At 33.5% G+C, this 12,736-nt stretch overlaps 1 protein-coding gene across 2 annotated transcripts; it reads left to right on the top strand.

The window, feature by feature from the left end:
- Positions 1-2,398: 2,398 nt before the first annotated feature.
- On the top strand, positions 2,399-11,115 carry MS3_00009614 (uncharacterized protein; the record flags this gene model as incomplete). 2 transcript variants are annotated; one of them, XM_051218007.1, is made up of 10 exons in its annotated part: positions 2,399-2,474; positions 3,264-3,422; positions 3,458-3,549; positions 3,587-3,647; positions 3,683-3,761; positions 3,847-3,953; positions 4,490-5,104; positions 5,892-6,050; positions 6,626-6,964; positions 9,811-11,115. In XM_051218007.1, exons 1-10 carry the CDS (start codon positions 2,472-2,474, stop codon positions 10,060-10,062), a joined length of 1,866 nt encoding a protein of 621 aa, XP_051064440.1. In that variant the 5' UTR covers positions 2,399-2,471. The 2 variants fall into 2 exon arrangements, with proteins under 2 accessions (XP_051064440.1, XP_012793874.2); XM_012938420.3 differs by having other exon boundaries at positions 4,490-5,440; positions 9,811-10,062.
- Positions 11,116-12,736: the final 1,621 nt, after the last annotated feature.

Below are 12,736 nucleotides of genomic sequence, written 5' to 3'. Positions count from 1 at the left end.
TAAAGAAAAGTATTAGAGCCGATGAGCAGAAATACGTAGAAGAGACAGTAACAAAAGCGGAAAACGTTTCAAGAAAAGAAAATATAAGATAGCTATATGATACTACGAAGAAACTGACGGGAATATATAGTAAACCAGAGAGCCGGTCAAAGACAAGGAAGGCAAGTTCATCACCGAGATTCAAGAACAGAGAAACAGATGGATAGAATACTTCGAGGAACTGTTGAATAGACCAGCCCCATCAAACCCATCGGAACTCGAGGCAGCACGCACAGACCTTCCCATAGATGTCACTTCACAAACGACGGAAGAAATCAGCATGGTCATCAGACAAATCAAGAGCGGGAAAGCAGCAGGACCTGACAATATACCAACTGAAGCACTAAAGTCAGACACGAAAGTAACTACAAGTATGCTACACTTTCCTTTCAGGAAGATTTGAGGGAAGAAACAAGTGCCACCGACAGACTGGAAAGAGGTATACTTCATCAGGTTATCAAAGTAAGGAGATCTGAGTAAATGTGAGAACTACAGAGGAATCACATTATTGTCAGTACCAGGAAACGTTTTCAACAGAGTGTTGCTGAACCGGTGAAAGACTCAGTAGACGCCTAACTTCGAGATCAACAGGCTGGATTCCGTAAGAAGCAGACATGCACAGGCCAAATCGCGACACTACAGATCATTGTTGAGCAATCAATCGAATGAAACTCGTCACTATAAATCAACTTCCTTGACTATCCGAAGGAGTTTCACAGTGTGGATAGGGGAATATCATAGAAACTTCTTCGACACTGGACTACAGACAAGGCTGTCTACTCTCCCTCTTTCTCACTCGTCCGGTGGTCGAATGGATTATGAAGACCTCGACATCTGAGTGGGAGCGCAGAATACAATGGACAGCTAGGAATCAATTAGAAGATTTAGACTCCGCAGATGATCTATCCCTTCTATCTCATACACACGAACAAATGCAGATGAAGACAACTAATGTAGCAGTAGTCTGTGTCAGTAGACCTCAGTACACACAAATGAAAAAGCAAGATCCTCAAATACAACACGGAAAATACCAATCCAATCACATTTGATCGAGAATCCCTGGAAAATGTACAATCTTCCAAGTATCTGAGAAGCATCATGGATAAACAAGGAGGATCTGATGCAGACATAAAGGCGAGGATTGTAAAAGCAAGGACAACATTTCTACAGTTGATGAACATATCCAACTCAAAACAACTATTAACCAATGTCAAAGTCACAATCTTCAATACCGACATCGAGACAGTTAGTTCTACTGTACGGAGCTGAAATTGGGAGAACTACCACAATCACCATAAAAAAGGTACAAGTATCTATAAACAGTTGTCTACGCAAGATACTCAATATCCGTTGGCCGGATACCGTCAGCAACAGCCTACTATTGGAAGGGACAAACCAGCTTCCAGTTGAAGAGGAAATTAGAAAAGACGTTGGAAGTGGATAGGTCATATATTAAGGAAATCACCAAACTGCATCTCAAGGTAAGCCCTAACTTGCAATACTGAAAGAAAACGAAAAAGAGGAAGACCTAAGGCATACTACCTCGGGATATGGAAGCAGGCATGAAAAGAATGAATAGCAACTGAAAAAGATTGCCCAGGACAGCATTGGATGGAGAGTGCTGATGAGTGGCCTATGCTCCTCGACGAGGGATAACAGGCGTAAGTAAAAGTAAGTAACTTCAAAGTGCTTGATTTTCACAGTTTATTCACTAAATAATCAAAGTTTTCACAGGGAAGTGGTCGTGAAACTGATCTCATGTTTTGATAAAGACATTTTGAAATACTTGCTAACCTATTCTCACTCAAGCTATAACATTACATTTCAATGAGATGTGATGTACAATGAGTGTTTGCATTTTGCATTTTTGCCGAATGCTTCGTCTATTCAAAAATGTTTAGTCAATATATATTTCTTTCTAGGCTATAGGTGTAAGGATCTGCACTGTCATTAAAAAAAACAATTTGTTACATCATAAAACTGAAATGTATAACACTACTACCTCAATAGACGGCTTCATGATATTCAGGAGCACTTGTTGAACTCGTCTCTATAATTCTTTTCCAACCAATAAAATACGTTAATTCGAATCCTTATGAATGAGATTAATGGTGGATTGATTTCACACAAGTGATATTCTCAAATCGATTTTCTCCCACTATATTTTAGTTTGTTAAATGAGCGTTTTATAGACATACAACGCACAGCTTCAAATAATTGGAGGGGCCCTTTATAAAGGAACCAATGAAATAAACTTTAATCTGAATAATAATAATTTGAATATGAAATAGATGAAATGACAACTGCCCTCTGCCCACGCGAAATTGAAATTAGATTAATCTGACAAAAGTCTTTGCCCATTTTATTTGATTCTGATCTTGGAACCACTCGTTTTGAGGCCATAGATTTTGTCTTTTATTTGCAAGAAAAAAATGGTAGGTTATGAGCTTCCTGTCGTTTATGTAATATATGGGCTTGAATATTTTGAATGAATTGATAGCTTGACTATCATTATCAACACGAAAATCTGTCACCCAGTCCATGGGTGGTTTTTTAAGTATTAATTGGACTCAAGATCTAGTTTTTCCTGTAAAAATTTATTTTTTGTTAGGTAGTGAGGATTCGGTTTAAAGCTTAAAGTAAAAAAATGACTAATTGGTTTAAGTGCGGAATTTGTGTTTTGGACATTTGGTTTTATAACATTGAATTGATTGTTTATCCAATTTAGTTGGCTCAAAAGAATTATTACAATATCAGACTTAAAAACCTTATTTACGTATTTCTTTGTAAGGGTTGTTTGGATCGTCTCGTTGATGTTGAAGACTGCAATTAATCGGTCTCTTTTTAGCATATATGCATCCTGTGCAGATTGAATTGATATAGCATTAGGTGACAAGTATCTGTAGCTAGAGTTGAAAAGTGGGTAACAGTGAAAACTAGAAAATGTTTCGTTCTATTTCTGAACTCATCGGCTGAATCTATTCTCGCCTTAGTGTCTGTCTTTACACTGAGGCTCAAATCCAATACTTTTCCTTTCAAATGCACAAAGCATTATCTACGTGGATACTGGGTTCGGATAGCCACTGACTTGTTTAACGAGGTGGATTTTAATCTCTTTGTGCACATTTATTTAGTTTTGACTGAATACCATAAAGTCTTCAAATTAATATAAACTAGCATTTGTAAGGTATTCAACTCTGTGCCTCCATTTACCATTGACTTAGTCTGGAATCAATATTCAAACGGGTGATCATACTAACAGACTCATCTCCGAGAACGCTTTAATTCCTTTCTGTCATCCATTAACTCCTGGATCTTCCAGTCTACCCAAGTTTGGTACCCTTATTCCAAACCGCATATTTGTTGGCGGAATACCATCAAATGTAGGTTTGAATCATACTTTTCATTTAGCTTTTAGACAAACGAACAAGAACTTAAGTCTTTCTTTTCAAGTTTTGGCCAAGTAAAAGATGTCAAAATTATCAATGATCGCCTTGGGGCATCTAAAGGGTATGTTTTATTACTGACAATCATGTGTGTTCAATAGGAGCTATGGATTTGTTACTTTCGAAAGTCAGGAAATGGCTGAAAAAATTATCAAGAACGAGGTTAGTATAATATTTTGCTAGCATTCTTATTATAGTCGGAAACACTCGTTTTCAAAGACCGTAAACTCAACATAGGTCATGCAATTCGTAAGCAACAAATATTTCCTCGTCCAGGTATGTACACTGTTCTTAATTTATTTGACTATTTTGTTACCAAGTTTGCACATTCGTAACATTTTGTTTCTTTTTTCTAATATAGACCTAACAACAACTTTGCTATTCACCGGAAGTGCAGTTCCTTATAGCTTTCAAAATGGTGTGGCTGTATTCCCTTTACCTGGCCAAGAGTATCCTATATTGACTCAAGTGAGTGAATACACTGAAAATTGTTGAATGCTTAATTAATTATGTACAGTTTGTATGAGCATGCTCAGTCATTAGGCAGTATACTTTAATCTAACGTACTGTAAACCTTTTGAAATAAACGTTTTTGTTGAACGTCAAAACACGTGTAGTAGTACTGATATTTAAGTTTCGAATTACTAAAATACAGTTACTACTCTGAACAGTGTTCATCATAGACAATTCTGAAACTCCATAACAACGAATTATTTATAAGGTGCAATTTCTATTTTAATTAAGGACTCTTAAAACATCTTACTAACACTATAGATAATATTTATTTCAACAATTACAAGACTAATTAGTTTGATTGCTAGAAACTGACTGATAGCTATACTGTAATTCTTTTCTAATAAGCAGTTTGAAGTAGATAGGATAAGATACTAGTAACCTTTGTTATTTTATATATTCATGAGAATTCTTTTCCTAGTTGTTTAGTTTTTTTAAATAAAATGTCTTTTGTAATAATAGTAATAGGAATTAATTTCAATCATTTTTAGACCACAGCTCCTTATGCCACAATGATACTTCCACAGCCGGATGGAGGAACACCTCTCTACTTGCCTCCCTTACATTCAACTCCAGCTGCCGCCATATCGCCATATACACATATTCCACAGCAAGCTGTAACGGCAGCACTTCATCAACAGTTTCATCAAACAGGAGCTGTTTCTTGTTTAACTCCTGCGGTTGTTGGTCAGATAACACCAGTCAATGTCAGTGTTAATAACACTAATCCGCAATCTCATTCAACCCCCTCAGTAATGGCGGCAGCTGCTGCTATGGCTGCTGCTGTTCAGTGGCCACAAAATCCAGCTCAGAATAACCAACAAAATCAACAACAATCATCTACTGTAACAGTAACTCATAGTGTTTCACATGTAAACAATGAGCATTCCATTAATCAGACATCAACAATCACACAGAATCAATCTGCTGTTGCTGCTCAACATCCAACTAATTGGCATTGGTCAACAGGTGTACAACAATCTCAAAATACCATTCAGGAAACAAATCCTCAATCTAACATGTTCACTATTGATACATCTTCAAGTATAGGTGCTACTAAATCAACATCAACAATATCAAATCCAAATCTTCAATTTCCTCAACAGGTGAGTAATTCAACTTTATCATTATACCCATCATCATTTGGCGATTTATCATCAACGTTACAATTATTACAAAGCTCAACTTTAACAGCATCCACTGCAGCATTACTTGCTGCTACTGTTATGCAGCAACCAAATACAAATATATTTGATAATGAGATTAATATGAATCTTGATATGACTACAGTAGCAACATTAGCTGCCTTAGCTACAGCATCAATTAATTCACCATCATTAGTTAATACAAATATGAATTCAATCAAAGAGATGAAGACAAAAGAAAAGGAGGATATTACCACAAGTGAATTTTCAAAATCTGTTCATTTAAATGATGATATGGTAGGGTTACCTTTTACTCAACCAATAAAAAAACCACGATATGATGTAGAAACTGTGCAGAAAATTAAAAAAGATGAATAATCTGTAATCATTTAATATAGTCCCGAAAATAAACTGTTATTAATTTTTTTTTGAAAGTATATCCTGTGTAACAATTATTCAAAATTGCTTATTAACAAAATACATTTCATTCTAAGATATATGATAAGTAGTTACTTCTTTGTTTTGTATTTTTACTTCAATCTGTTCAATGAGAAAACAAGCTTCTGTTAAATTGTTTACATGACATTTTTGAAGACTTTTACAGTTTATACGTGTATATAAGGATATGTAATATATTTATAGTATAATTAAACTTTGTCTCTTCTTAATTATTAATTAATATCTTTATCATTTTATTTTATATGTTTGATTTATGAAAACAACCAAAAAAATTATCTAATTGTAACAGTGTGCAACAAATGCAACTTATTTGTATGGCCCATTCACTGGGTCTAGTCATGAAGTGATGTTATTTCATCAAACCAGTTCGCCATTTACTGGCAATTCAACTAGTGATTACAGTACTGATCATAGTACACATTCATCCGGTATATTGGAGTCAGCTGAGGTAGGCTGTTAGTTTTCAGCGTTTGATTAATATAATCGTAATGATAATAATAATAATAACTTGGAGTTGAATTACATCTGTGAAAAAAGTTAATATTTATGTGACGTTTTACTAACAAAAAAATTCAATTGTTTTATTCAATTGTTACCGCTTCAAATGTTGTTAATAGTTGGTAAAAGAAGAAAACATTGTCAATAGTTGTTGTAATCTGTGTACTAAAGTTTTTGTTTGTTCACTAATTTTTTATTATAAGACTTTTCATGTATTGAAATTGTACAAAGAAAATACAAACTATAACTGTAATTATTTGTTTAAAATTAGTTATTTTGTGTCTATACTACTGTATCTACTAATTTATAAATAAGCAGTTTCGTGTGTGTTTTATAATTGTCAAGAGATTTCGTTTCTAATATCATGTTCCAATGTTTATGGTTGTTTGAATATTTTGCTTCTAATGAATATAGTGTTTTTACTTATAAAAAGCAATCCAGCTCTCCGATTTTATTATTACAAACTAGGAGTATTTATTACGTTACCATAATATTTCCTTTTAAAATATCTTATGTTTATTTTAGTCTATAAATTATGATGGTACACCAATCAGTCGTCAAACTCAACAAGTTGGAAAACAATTAACTAATATTTACAACAATAATAATACACAAATGAATGGTTCATGTTTATCACCATATGCTACGTTAACACCAATTTTAGAATTTCATTCACATTCTAATTGTATAGGACAATCGAATTCTATGCATCAAATGTCACCAACACATTTACAACATAATTTACATCAAAATCATCAAACAAATACATTCGTGTCAATACTTAATCCATCACATCATAATACAGTATTTACTGGCAGTAATTGTACGCGTCAATTATCAACTGCTATCTACGGAAGTCAATCAGTAAGTTTTGTAATTTATTTATCAGTTTGCAAAATATATATGTCAGTATGTTAAATCTGCATTATGAATTTACTTATATCAGTATATAACGTATTCTCAACCACCACCTACGTCGACGTGAGATGTTAACTAGTGTAAGTTAAAGCTAGGGGCTGCAAAACCCTAGACGCGATACCAGTATACGAAGCCATTGACAATTGGACTGATATATGTGGAAAAGTGTAGACTACCTGACCGGGGTCCGCGTAATTATCGTAACGAATTGTTAGAGACTTCAGGTGATACGGCTCAGAATCGTTCTCAGTGACTAAAACGGATCCACTCCTTGTCTTCCTCCAGAATTTGAGTCCCAAAGTCACCTGATTCCTTTTTCTTCTTTTTCCATACCTAACCTTTTTACTTCTACTGATACTATTACTACTCCTATGACTTAAGTAGTCGTCTTAAAATAAATCCGACTCGCTGTGGTAACATGATATGACAACTTCAACCGTTGCATAGATGTGTTAGGTTCTACGCCGCGTATGATGATGATGACGGTACAATGATGAATACTTTAAAAATATTTTGGATATTTTCATTCCTATAACATTACAAGGAAGATACTTATTGTTTAACTAATAATGGGAGGAACTACATTACTCAGGATTTTGCTCTATATTGCTTCACAGCCATGAATGGCGAATAAAAATAGAAGGTATCTGTAGGTTGCTGGTATCTGATTATAAATCTCTTCAGTGCACTGCTTGGATATGGTAAGACTAACAAAAATATGGTGCTAAGATTTGTCAAAATTTTAAGAAGGAATTGTAAAAGGTATTCTACCTGGAGGATGTCTCAATGAATTAGAGCGTGCAGAGTAATGTAGTCCTGATTAAAAAGAATGATGGAAGTAGCTTAGTAACACCTCAAGGATATTTTGGATGTATTCCTCTTGCTAAAATGCAAAACACTGCTTTTTAGTGCCTATTCTAATCATAAGGAATGAAGTAGATGAGGTCCTTGACCTCTTCGGTTATCTTGAAAGTCTCATCAGCCCTAGAAGTTCGGTGTCGGCGGCCGTCTCCCTGTCTAATGGCAATTATATTTAGCAGCAGTTTGCTATGTATTACTTAATTTTATAAATCGTAACTTCTGAAGTTAATTATAAATACATTTTTTGTTATATCTTATTGAGTATAAAAATAGTATTTCTGACGTTTCGTGAATTAATACAAGCCACTTCTTCGGAGTAAATTATATTAACCATGACCTATTCACCTCAGTCAATAAAGATATAGTCAGATCATTTTAACAAAAAGATTAGTTAATGTGGCAATTATTCAGATTCACGTAATAAACAATAAGTTCTTTTGTCTTACGATAAAATCCTAACTCTTGATTGATTTTGTATCGAAGTAAAATGTTCATTACATTCTATCGAAACTATAAATAGATACTAATTAATAAGTAGTATAGTAGAACCTATTCTTTTCACATTTCCACAATACCGTAAATGATTTCGCTGAAGTATATGATAAGACAATTGTTATTTGTCAGCTGAATGTACCTTTATCCCAGAGTTGATATTTTTCTGCCCTATCATGAGACTTATCAAATGTTACACTCTACAGATTTATGCAATAATATTCTAGGTGGTTTTGTGTGTCAATAAATTATGTGATAAGTTTTCAAAATCCCCATAGATTAAACTAATGTTTTCCTTAACTTACATCATAAAAAATTCTGACTGTTGGACTAACTTATGTAGATGTCTATAGAATTGTTTAGATAATCACAGAGCAGTAAGCTAGTGTTAATACAGTAGGTTAGATGAATTCACATGTTGTTACGTCACATTCCCCATCACCTGTTTTATCATTTATTCCACATAGTATATTGTTATAGGTTTGAATTATCACACTGTTGATAGTAAAGACTAAATTCCAATGAATGTATCTTCGTAAATATGAGTCTTATGTGGATTACTTCATTATCACCATTTTGTCACAGGTTATTTACAATAAGTGGATCTTGGCAAGCAGTGTTATTCAAGACACATGTTTCGTCCTATTTTGGACTCATCAGTTGGGTATACTTGTATCCCAGTATTGATATCCACATTTGGACTCGAAATTTTCATCCTGAAATTAAACGGTATAGTTCTAATCCTTGCTAATAACTATTTAAGCATCTTAACTGTTGAACGAGTTGATCATTATCCGAACTAGGTAGTTCAGAGAATAACATGTTGAGTGTTTCTAAACCTGTTTTATCCGATTCCATCATAAACAAATGGAAAATGAACCATGTATACAAATTCTCAGTTTGACATCATTTATTCTACTTAAGCTGACCCCCTTTTTTAGCAATGGCGGTAGTAAAAAGTCAAATAAGCATTATTTGGACGAATTTATTTCAGATATTCTTTTGTGCAGACAGACGATGAGAAATGCAAAGCGGAGAAGCTGAATCAAAGATGGTAAGCTTATTAACTATTTAATTAGAACGTCATTTAACACTTAGAGACATCAAAGATATAAGTGAGCATATAGACGCTTATTTACGATTACATGCACATGTTCAAAGTTGCAAATATAAATGACAAAAGTACTCGGAAGGTTAGAAATAATTCGTTTGTTCAAAAGTAGACGTGTAACAATGCTGGTTATTACAAGTTTAAGATGAAATACATTAGGTTCAAGTCCTGTTGTAAACGTCAACAGTAGGATATGACGGGTCCATTGAACTGATGAGCTCCTAGTAGGATGAAACATAAATGTCAGTCATAATACATCTATTTTAAATACACAGTTTTGTTCATTGTTCATGCATATAATTTTCCATATTTTTTTGCCTGCAATTAGCAAATTAAAAATGGTACATTACCATCAATTGATATTAGTTTATCAAATGAACAACATCAAAATATGTTATCATCTATTCGTCAATTACAGTCGTGTTGTACAATTGGCACTATCCAAGGTATAACTAATACAGCAATCATATCACAATCCCCACTAACATCATCAGCAGCAGCAATGGTAGCCTCAGCCTCAGCATCAACAGTACAAGTAGCATTACCATATTTACTAACTTCTACAAGTACATCATCCTAATCTTTTCCTTTTGATTCAGAAAAGAAAAATTAACAAACTAATCCTTTTTGTTTTTTTCTTTTCATCAAACTCATTCCTTAATTTCTAGAAAATATTTAGTACATTTTTCTTACCGGTCTTCTTCCTCTTGTCTTCCATCTGTTTATTTAGTTTTTTTTTCAAATATTCTCTTACTTCAATTCATTTTTTTTTCTAAAAGAAGAAAAAGAAACGAAGTACTTGAAACAGCACATTTTGAAATGTATTACTACCTTTGAGCTTTATTGAATCAGTATTTTTCCCCCGAGATTACTCACTGTCAGTTTTTCATCTTAGTTTTTATATTTTTTTCATTTAATTTTCTTACTACAAGCCAACCTACCAACCACTCACCTTATTATTTTTCTCTATTAAGAACTATGGTTCATTTTTTGTACGGTGCTTTCGAACTTTTTTCATGATTAAAAAAAGATGAAAACGCTTTTTCTACATGTCGATTAATCATTCATCTTATTGCCTTAGTCCTTTTATCTGTCTTATGTTCTTTTATTATTAGTAGTACTATTAATGTTTCCAGTTTTCTGCACCACATTCCAACTTTTCTATTCCCCATAGGCATTGCTGTATAGCATAAGATTTTTTATTGAATATTAGTTCTTGTTCCTGACGTTTTGACCTCCAGATTGTAGTAGCACATTCGGTATTTTTTGGCCTACAGAATAGATGTATTCAGTCAAGGTGTAAAAAGATTAGGATGAACGTTTTTGTTTTTATGTTGTCAATAATTTTTTGCAGTATTTTTGTCAATGGAATTAAAGTTTATTTTAGTACATATATAATCAAAGTATGTACGTATATATAATGTTTGTTTTACTATTTATATATCTATATTTTATTCCACTCCTGACTCTATTTCTGCATATAAAATACACATTTGGTTAATTTTGTTGCTGCTTTTCTTATGAAATAAATTTATTCAATTTTTGAGTAATTTCGACTTTCTCTCTTTTTGGTGTCATATTAGCAGTAGTTTCTGGAGGTGTTTTTTGTTTTGTTAATATTAGTTATTTGTGTCAATAGATTAAACTGTATGTTGTAAACAAATAAGAGAGAGATAGACAGTCCAAGATTCAAGTCACTTTGAATTCTAATTGTGTTTTATTGGCTTGACAAAATACCAAATGATAATGGGAAACCACTGTATGATGTCGAAAAATTTAGGGGTTGATTAACTAACAAAATTAAACTGGATTGTCTAAATTTAAACAAGGTCATAAACTTACTATGACACATTTGATCGACAGAAGTTTAGGACTTTTTCTCTACTATGAAGGATTTTTGGGGATTGTAGACTTTTCGTACTTTAAATAACGACTTCCTCTTAGCCAGACCACCATTGAAAACCTGTAAGTACTGGATGAACGTCTTGTCTTAGTATGGGACTCCTCGGCAGTGCGCATCCGTGACTCCGCGTAGGGGTGTCGGACCCAGAACTTGAAGTCTCGCATGCAAACACCTGACCTGTTGGCCACTAAACCGGCATTCAGTGTTTCTAATATTTAACTCCAATCAGTCCATGATCTCTCACAACCTTTCATCTATTGTTCGTGGTGGGTAACTGTCTTATATGTGACATGGATTGAACTCTAATGCTCACGGCTTCTTGCTTTTCTTTTCAACGATAAATATGTATAACTAAATTACATCTATACCCAACTTCACTATTTATAGCTTCACATAAATCTAACTATCTGAATGTCTAGCTATAGCTTATAACGTTATTTATATTTCCCTTAAGGAATATTTCTAACCAATGTGTGCAGACTTGTCTAATGTTAAAAATCAACTGAATTTTTCTATCCCACAGATCCATACTTCTATTTTTATCGATTTGAATCCATCGTGTATTTTAAAACAGATCTGTTGAAATCAATGTTATCTAAAACACTAAACCCTAACATCAGCTTATTCGCTTTTAACTAAAAAAAACCCAGTCAGACCCAATTATGAATCACACATACACACTAAGTAAAAATTAATATTTTCAATTTTATGGACTCTGTTTTTTTTCTCTTTAGGTTTGTAATGCCTAAGTAGTCTGATGACGAATAAGTACTCAGATGTTAGATAATAAGTAGTGAAACAAATGTCGGTTCTGTTATGTGTTAGTGATTTCATCGTCATAGTACAAGTTCAGTTGACGAACTAATAACAATGATGATGATATTTATGTCATAATAAAATAGCAGTACTTGTATAAAAAAACGTGTACACATTGACTGACTCATTGTCTTTTAACTAGAACTCAATATTTTACACCCGTGTAGACTTCAACAGTTCAACAAGTAATAACTACTCAAACATATACAGAAAGTAATCGACCAAGCCCTAAATAAATTGTATTTTTTTATCCATAAGTTAAAGATTTAGATACTCCAAATATACTGTAATCCATAGAATGCGGACGAAACTATCATGTGATCAGGTCAAAAAATGTAGGAGTAAGGAATTCTCCTGTATCCTAGTCACTAAATTACTGTCATGTTTGTTTGATAGTGAAATCTTTGACTGCCTGTGACATATGTGAAACAGGATGTAAGTTGGTGGTTGGGTGTAGTCGACAGGATTCCTTGGGCGACCTAGGTTTCGTGCTATTTGGCATTCGTTAGCAAGGTGCATGTGTAGTATTGATAGA

This window comes from Schistosoma haematobium, chromosome 7 (assembly GCF_000699445.3).
Source record: "Schistosoma haematobium chromosome 7, whole genome shotgun sequence".
Taxonomy (NCBI): Eukaryota; Metazoa; Platyhelminthes; class Trematoda; order Strigeidida; family Schistosomatidae; genus Schistosoma; species Schistosoma haematobium.
This window is presented reverse-complemented; position numbering and strand designations above follow the sequence as displayed.